This window comes from Oryzias melastigma, linkage group LG18 (assembly GCF_002922805.2).
Source record: "Oryzias melastigma strain HK-1 linkage group LG18, ASM292280v2, whole genome shotgun sequence".
NCBI classification, from domain to species: Eukaryota; Metazoa; Chordata; class Actinopteri; order Beloniformes; family Adrianichthyidae; genus Oryzias; species Oryzias melastigma.
This window is the reverse complement of record NC_050529.1, coordinates 1,346,789-1,356,134: the sequence shown is the minus strand read 5'-3', so window position 1 is coordinate 1,356,134 and position 9,346 is coordinate 1,346,789. Positions and strand designations below refer to the sequence as shown.

Below are 9,346 nucleotides of genomic sequence, written 5' to 3'. Positions count from 1 at the left end.
GGAGGAGGAGGAGGAAGAGAAGGAGGAGGAAGAGGAGGAGGAGGAGGAGGAGGGGAGGAAGAGGAAGAGAAGGAGACACACACTCTCAATGCTCACCTGGAGGAAACACAACCAGACTGATGGTGGAGATCAGCTTACTTTCTCTCTGTGGATCATTTTCATATGTGACGTTACACTCATATATTCCAGTCTCATTAACGGTCACGTTCTTCAGAACCACAGACAGATCTCCATCCTTCATCTGACTGTTCTTCAGAAACACTCGGTTCTTGAAATATTCATCCTGGTCTCCAGGAACTCCGTCATTATTGCAAGAGTACAACACTTCTGGCCATTTCAGGTTTGGTTTTGTCCATTCTAAAAACAAAATCCTGTTGCTATTTGGATCTCTACATGGTAGAGTGACGTTCTGTCCAGATCCAGCATTGATCTTCAGACCTGCATTAGAAGATCAGAGATTACAGAGAAAACATTCATTGACGGGAATCATGTAGCAGTGCATTCTGGGTAGTGAGGCTGTCAGTTGAAGGTCTAAATAAATGAAGATCATGAAGTTCTCTACTTCCTAACCACCAGGAAACTACAAGTACAGGACTTTTTAGTGGGTTTTGAAAACAATTCTGACACGATCTTCTTCAGCATATCAAGAGGAGGCTTCAGTGTGCAGAGACACTCCTCAACACCTCCTTCAGACGCACATATTTCATACACACGTCTTGAGTTGTTGGAGTTTTTGTGACAAACCGGAAAAGTCAAATGACATCATCCACCTCAGTGAAACATAAACACTCACCTGAGCACAGGTATCAGCTCACCTTAGCACTAACCATTTGTGTGACAGAATGAAAGTCTTTATCTGAATGGGTTTGTATGATGGAGTGTGTGAGCTGCTGTTATAGTTGAATTGAGTACATGTGTAGTATATGTATAGTATATGTGAGTATGTTCAGTTTAAATGTGGAGACTATTTTGGCCAACAAGTGTGTGTGTAACTATAGAGTGTGTGTGTAGACAGGCCCCGCCCATTCTAGTTTATCACTTAGTCCTGGTTGTTTTATGATGTTGCTTCCCTCTGTTGCCATCTTATCTTCCCCCCCACCCCTCCCCCACCCTCTTCCCTTTTTCCATCCGGTCCAATGACAAAGAAAAATAAATAAATAAAATAAAACATAATCTATATAAATAAAGTTTAGCATTAAATACAACAGGGGTTTATACTCAATAAATCCCTGTTGTGACAGTAAAATCTGCCCAACACAAGAAGCTCTCAGCCCACATCTGTTGGCTCAGCTGTTGGACAGGACAAGTTAAAAAAAAAAAAAAAGTTATTTTTTGTAGCTGGAAGGAGGAAGTTTAAAACTTTGAAAGAGCTCAAACTTTTTGAATGTTCTCTTCTTCATATCTCATATTTTGCTTTATATTCTAAAAACTATTTATCATATCCAAGAAATATCAGGAGCCTGTATCTGAATTAGAACTGTGTTAATATATAAAACTGTTGAAATAACAGAAAGTATGAAGAATTTTCAAAGAGCTGAAAGTTTGACAGCATTTGAATAAAGAGTCATCTGTAAAGTACAGAAGGTTAAAGTAACGTGAACGACAAATAGTTTTTTTTTAGCAACTATTTTCAGTTTTTTCTATATTTAGGTTTCTTGATAGATCAGAGAACTTTCACTTCATAGTTCAATAAACATCATCATAAATATAAATGTATAATGAAGCGTCTCCCACCCAAAAAAGAAAGAAATTAGGATATTTATCCAATTCTTTCTTCTCTCGTGTGCCACCATATCCATAATAAACACGAGTCAACCATAAATAATAAAACAAAACAGCATAAAACATAAAACCAGGCCTAATTATTAATGACCCCTCAACCAAACACACAACATTGGACATTCAGGTCACATGCATTTACATTATGACTTTTATCTTTTTAACACAACTTATAAGTTTCAATAACTATTTTTTTATACAATCTTTTTAATAACAAAATTGTTTGTTGGGTTTTCATTTCAGTATTCAAATAATTCCACTCTGTAACTCCTATAAACACAAAACCTCTCTGTCTTAATGAAGTTCCTACAAGAGGATGAATAAAAGTCTCCAAGTTTCCTTCTATTATCACAATCAGTAATTCATTTAAAGGTATCACAAATATGTTCTGGAAGTAATCTGTTTTTGGTCCCCACTGGATTTAACTTTACAAGATCTGGGAATCTGAGTGGATTTGAAAAGAGATCAAGGGTGTGATCTCTTGGTCCTTCCTGTATGATTTATAATTTGTGTCACTTTTTTCTGGAGTAAAGTTAATCTATTAGTAAAACTTTTACAAGTATTTCCTCACACCTCATTGTAATAAAGAAGATATGTGACGATTTAAGAATTATATAACGTTTATATGTTTCTGTACTAAAATTATTTTGTTGTTAACTTCTCTTCACTCAGATTTATTTACTTGATTAGTTTTGTTCTTATCGTTTCATTCTACATTTGCTCTTTCAGTTTGTAATTATTTATAAACTCTGATTTATTATATCAAGTCTTGGAACAATCAGTTCTAAGTTTACTTTTACTTTTACTTTCACTTCTTCACAAACGTCGTTGCTGATTCTCAAAGAGAAGATTTTCCCGCTGTTTTCAGTTGGTTCTCATTCATCAACACGTCTTGTTTTCTACAATCTCACCTGATGTTCCAGAAACAGACGAACCGACCAGAACGAGGAAAAGAGCCGAACCGAGGAGCGCCATCACAGCCGAGTTTTACTTTGGAGCTCCACCTACCTTACCTGAACTCACCTGTGAGGTGAGCTGTGTAGGTAGGCGTGTTATGACAGTCATAGGCGTGTTTCAGATGCATGTTGGGTAGTGTGAGACAACAGAACAATGCATTAGGGGAAATGGTGTCCTGACAGTTAAAAGTTCACTTTATTTTCAATTTTATGTATTTTTCTGGAACATTTCACATTAAATGAACACAGCAGCTGTTTTTCATCTGTTGTCATGAACTGATGTTATGATTATCTACATAAAAGCTAAGAATAAACAATAAAAATATCAATTACAATACATGTTGATAAAAATAAACACAATACAAAACATTAAATCATTAATATCAAACACATAACAGCTCAGATCATATTAGGGGGAAGAGGAATATTTAAATTCAACTGAATGTTAAGGTAAAACTCCAACTTCCTGTCCTGGTTCAGTCTTCCTGTTCATCATCGCAGACGATTTACCCGCCTTTAGCCGTCTGGTCTCACCGACGATCCAGGTGAGGTGCTGGATCATCTCAAACACACCGAATGTCACTGGTCAAATGAATTAAAAAAAAACAGTTTTTATCACCAGAATTTCACTCAACAAACTGCAGCAATAACAGAACGGAACATCATCGATCTGAGCTCTGAAGAAAGTCTGACAGTCTGACATGAGTTTGTAGAATTAGACATAAAAATAACAGCAGTAACAATACTGATCAAATCTGAAATTGTCTATAAAATGAACAATTTTAAAAACCAACAGAGCAAAAACTAAGATCTGAGTAGATTTATGCATGTGTTTGTTGTTTTTAGGACATGAAAACTTATTTTCTGCTCTCTTATACAAATAAATTGTCTAAAAATCAAACTGTTTCCTGGATTTTAATTTACATTCTAAGATAAATTCCACAAATTTTAAAATGTGTCAACAACAATAAAGACAAACTGAAGTTGTGAAAAAGACGTTTGGACAAACACAACTTCTGTGAGAAAGTGTGTAGATCTGAAGTCCAAAGGAAACAAAGAGAAGAAAGAGTGGAGCAGAGAGAGAATAAAGTCATCCTGATGATTCTGGAGACACAAACTCTGAGATTCAGACAGAAAACTTCCAGATCAACAACCAGCAGGAGACGAGTCAGCCGGACTCTGGAGAGGAAACAACACAACCACTTCTCTGTTCTGGTCACTAGGGGGCAGCAGTACATGTCAGATCCGATGGATGGTGACTGGCTGATCTTACATTTATTGATAAACAACATTATGAAGATCAATACAGTTTTAGAGCAAACAGATCGATGTCTGTCATTGATTTGGAGGAAATCACAGAAATGTTCAGAGAAAAATGAAACTGGAATTTGTATTGACTTAAAAACATTTGATTCTGAATCATGACTTCCTATTGGACTAACTGGAAATGAATAAGAGGAGGAGTTAACTATTTAACTGGAGGAAAACCTTTAGATACTAATCAGATTAGTTCTGGTGTCCCTCAAGGATCCATTCTGGCCCCACTGCTGTTGAACATTTACAGAAATGAAATGTTCAATGATTAAAATGTTCAAACACATTTTATTTTCTGATGATACAAGCATATTTTATTTGATAGACAATTATAAAGAACTTATAGTAATGAATGAAGAGCTAAATAAAATAACAAAATGGTAAATCACTTTAAGGACTGTTGTATGATGATTGCTTGATTGATTCATATATTGACTGATTGATTTGGTTTATTTCAAGCTAAAATTCTGGACAAAAAAGTCCAACAAATTAATCAACTTATTACAGAAATAATGAAATACATTAATTAAAAACAAACAAACTGTAGCAGCCTTGGTCTCAAGGAACAGAAGAGAGCTTCTGACGTTCGTTTGGCACCGTGAAAACTACCGCAAAGTTGCACATAAATGCGGCTGATATAATTCAAATAGAAATAAAATACACAATGTAAACATGTCTAAAAATCACAAGAGGAGACAGACACTGAAATTGAGCTCTGAAAACTAACTGAACTTACATGAGAAGACGCTAAAGTTTCTAGAGAACCGCGCATGTCAAGCTGCCGGAAACAAAACACAACTTCCGGTGTTTACCGGAAGTTGGCGTAATTCCGGTCCTTTACACTCCCACCAACCATGCTCAGATGAAGGAAGTGAATCAAGCTTGATTTATAACAAAACAACAATGAACAGCCCTTAAATGGAAAGCTACGAAAAATCCTGTGTATTTTGTTGTAGAGGCAGTATCAGTAAGTTAGTTCACCTAGTTACTTTCTAGGGCAACTACTAGTTTTTGAATAGGTCTTTCAGTCACTGAAGGCTTGGAAGCATCTCTATTGCCTTTTGTTGTGTGGCGATGTCCAATTTGAACCTTGACTCGCCTTGAGTCTCATCAACAACATCTTCAGAATACACGTCTGATCTGAGACCTTTCAGGAAGAGGGGGAGGAAAAGGAGGAGGAGGAGGAGGAAGAGGAGGAGGAGAAAGAGGAGGTAGAGACACATACTCTCAATGCTCACCTGGAGGAGGAGGAGACACCGACAAATTGATGCTGGAGATCAGATTCAGTTTTCAATGTGGATCATTTCTCGTTAGGATTCTACACATGTATGTTCCAGAATCTTCAATCTTCACGTTCTTCAGAACCACAGACAGATCTCCATCCTTCATCTGACTGTTATTCAGAAACACTCGCTTCTTGAAAGATTCATCCTGATCTAGAATAATTCCATCTAGGGCTGGGCGATATGACGATAAAAAACCGTCGTACGATCTCCAAAGCTGACGATCTGTCATTTTTAAGAGATCGTTATATCGCGATCTTCTACGAAAAGCTGCAAGAGCGAGAAGGCAAAAGCTTGTTGACAGCTGTGACTTTAAATCTGAGCTGCTGCTGCTGCTCCTCCTCCTCCTCCTCCCCGGTGTGTTTTTCCTGTTTGGAAGTCACGTGACATACGACGGGACAGAGTCACGTGCGCCGTCATTATGGATCGAGTCTTCTCGAGTAATGAAAGACGGAGGTCCGAAAAAGTAACAAAAGGAGACGCAGTGTCTTACAATCGACTTTAAAAACCTTGACAACAAAATAATCCGATGGAGAGGAATCATCACAGGACAGGAATCGCATTTTAATAGAGAGAAATCAGGCTGAGAACTTTGAACTGTGTGCTAGAGTTTAGGCTAAAGTGGGTGCTAGCAACTCGTGACGGACATGCTAGTTTGGTTCTTTAATGTATGTTTTTATTAATGTTTCGTCCACAAAAACTGATGGTAATTCATGTAGGAAACACGTAAAATGTTCGGTAAAGATGCACGGTGCTGCATTGTTTTGCTAGCTCTTTGCATAGCTTTTGCTAGCTACTGTAAGAGCCTAAATCTTATCGTCGGTCGCACTCCCCTTGTAAGAAGTGTAAGTGAGTTTGCACATAATTTTCTTAATCCGTGGCGTCACCGTTGAGCTTCTTTCTTGAAACACACTTATCTCTGTGTTTTGAATCTTAACAGTTTGGCAGATGTATTTGATGTTATCATCCAAGTTTAAAAATGTTTTTGTATCAGTTAAAGATGCTAGCTGGAGCCTTTTCTCAAAGTACAACGAAATCGTCTATTTGAAGGTAAATTCTGAAGCAATTGAGATTTATTTACCATGTATGTAATCCAAAAATAATAAAAGTTTCAGTTTCATTTTAAAATGTGGTAAATGGTGTTTTTTTTTATTCTTATTTTTATTATTTAGCACTTTGAGCTGTTTTTAATAGAGAAAGGACTTTACTAAACTTTATCAGTCATTCATGCTATAAACTTCATCAGTCTCCCTCATTTCTGGTCTTGGGTGACAATCATTTACAAGCTCTGTTTTATGGATTTTAGCACAAAGGCAAAATTAAAACTCACTGATATTTAGAAGCTGTTCATTTGACAGCAATGCATTAGCTGTAGCAGTAGAAGACGCAATTCCTGCAATATTTACAGATTAATCTTAATAGATAATAACTATTTAATTCGAATAAATATAAATATTTGTTCAAAAATATGTTTACTTCTTTCAACTAAAATCAATATAATTAAATTTGAATTTATTTTTTTAAAAATCGTGATAAAATCGAAATCGTGAAATAAAATTTAAAAAATCGTGATTTTATTTTTTTGCCATATCGCCCAGCCCTAATTCCATCACTCCTGTATAAAAACACAGTTTCTACCCCTTGTAAATTTAGTTTTCTCCATTCTAAGATGAAAACCTGGTTGATATTTTCATTTCTACATCTCAGATTGACGTCATCTCCGGGTTTAGCAGATCTGCATCAGAGATCAGAGATTACAGAGGAGCAGAGACAGACATTTTGTTTTGAACATGAATAACACAAACCTTCTTCAACTCATAGTTAGTGGTTGAAAGTTTGTTTAAAGTCCCACTAGAACCAGATTTATTTCCTGGTTATCTTTTCATGATGATGATAAAGTTTGAATCCAGAATCTAAAAGGGTTTTCTCATTTGAGGCATTCTATGAACATTGGAAGTAGCTCATCATCACCTTATATAATGTTATGTTGTCATTTAACTCCAACAGAAACGTGAAACACAAAATAAACTTTTGCTCCTCCCTGTTCACAATAACACAAATAAGTGTGGTTTGATTTAAACATTCTTTAGAATCAAATGATATATTTTGGTTTTAAAGATGAATGTAACTTGTGATCCAGCCCCCCCTCCTCTACACACCTTTAACAGCTCTAATCTTCTAATTTCTCATTAGTCTTGTCTGATTGTTGGTACAGTCATCCAGCGCACACAAACCAAACAGAGTTCCCGGTTGGAGCTCCAGCAACCTCAACGTCTATGAAGGACAATAGATTCTTTTTCCCTAGAGCTCCATGCAGCCCAGAGATGGTTCTGTTCACAATTCTGTGCACTTCATCTCCTATGAACACATCCAGATTTTACTTTCACGTCTACATTCACAAACGTCGTTGCTGCTTCACAAGAAAATTCAAACTTTCTTCTTATTTTTGCATTTCCTTCATTTTAGATGGTTGACTCACCTGAAGTTACAGAGAGAGAGACCAGAAGAAAAAGGTTAGCAGAACCGAACAGCGCCATGGTCCAACGTCCAGATGCTTCTGTGAAGAAAACTAGGAGCGTTTCTGAGGAACCTATGAAACACTGTTTTTGTTTTTTGTTTTTTTGTTGCCTCCCTCGGTGTGTTTGTCTGCATAGTTTCCTCAAATCAGCAGCTTTATTTGATTTAATCTTCAATCTACATTCTTTTCTGTGTTCCTCTTTATCTGTTATGATCTCCTTGGTTGGGTTCCATAGACTTCAGACAGGTTTGCGTGTCAGGACGGTAACAGGAGCTGAACCACTAGGATGATGGGACGTCCCGTTCTCTTCAGAGGTTTTAGGTCTAAAGTGTCCAGCAGAATTAGAGGACCTGGACTTGTTTTATAAAGTTCCAGCCTCTCTTTGGTTTTTGTGTACTTAAAATGAGACACGATGATCTGATTGGTCAGAAGGTTAATTTATGTGAAGTTTATTCATTATTCATTAGACGGCACAGTGGTATTAGCTGCTGACTCACATTCAGAAGGTCATGGGTTCAACCCAAGTCAGGGATAATCCACATTGTGTCTGCTTTTAAATTTTATTTTTAACTCAAAACTGTTAAATGCAGGTGAAAAATTTGTTTTAGCAGACAAGTACAATAAATTGCAAACTATCACTAATACTAATACAAACCGTATTTATTTATTGAACCAGAAGTTGAATTTAAACAAACATTGAGAATCTATATAATCTAGATCTTTAGTCTAGATCTTTATTCTTTAGTATAAATTCTGGTTCTTACTGACCTCAAAGGGATTTTCTGTGGTAAACATCACTAATCTGTCAAAATGTTTTAATTTATTGTTGGTAAACTACAAAGCTGAATGACATGATGGATTGTTGGTGCATTATGGGTACTGTAGTCTGGATCCTGGTGGATTGTTTGTAAATGGAATGAAAAAAACAAAGTTAGTTTACTCTCAGTTTACTACTTATTATTTAGTTTAAAGTAACACTTTAAAGACACAACAGAGGGGTCAAACAGACCCATGTTTCTCTGGTGATAGACTCCTGTACCTGGTCATCATATCTGGATCAGCTGAATCTGTTCATTAGGTTTGTGTGTTGAAATGGTTCAGATGTGAAGTATTTGACTGACTGAAACTACAGTGACATCTGTTGGTCAGACGTTAGAATTACATCAACACTAAAGAAAAACGACCAGCGTGTATTTAAAGGAGGGGTAGGGAACACTGGTCCTCGAGGGCCACCTTCCTGCATGTTTTCCAATGTACCTCCTCTGGCATGTTCTAATTGGCTGGACACACCTGAACCAGGTAATTGTTTCAGTCTCTACTCATGACTGATTACCTGGTTCAGGTGTGTCCAGCCAATAAGAACATGCCAGAGCAGAGGATATTGGAAAACATGCAGGAAGGTGGCCCTCGAGGACCAGCGTTCTCTACCCCTGTTTATGGGGTTTAAGTCAGGGGATGGTGAAGGCCATTCAATTGTTTCAATTCCTTCATCCTCC

At 36.9% G+C, this 9,346-nt stretch overlaps 1 protein-coding gene across 2 annotated transcripts in view; it reads right to left on the bottom strand.

Annotated features, from left to right (window-relative positions):
- Window positions 1–8,383, bottom strand: part of LOC112155815 (junctional adhesion molecule-like) — a 9,929-nt gene extending 1,546 nt beyond the window's left edge. The window contains exons 1-3 of one of the 2 annotated variants that reach the window (XM_036216636.1): window positions 4,786–5,618; window positions 2,691–3,317; window positions 97–438 (exon numbers count right to left, since the gene is read on the bottom strand). In XM_036216636.1, coding sequence (XP_036072529.1) covers window positions 97–438; window positions 2,691–2,754 — 406 coding nt within the window. In that variant the 5' untranslated portion in view covers window positions 2,755–3,317; window positions 4,786–5,618. Of the gene's footprint in view, window positions 1–96; window positions 439–2,690; window positions 3,318–4,785; window positions 5,619–7,811 lie in introns of those variants that run through there. The other variant, XM_024287765.2, reaches the window with a different exon arrangement.
- Between the last annotated feature and the right edge of the window lie 963 nt (window positions 8,384–9,346).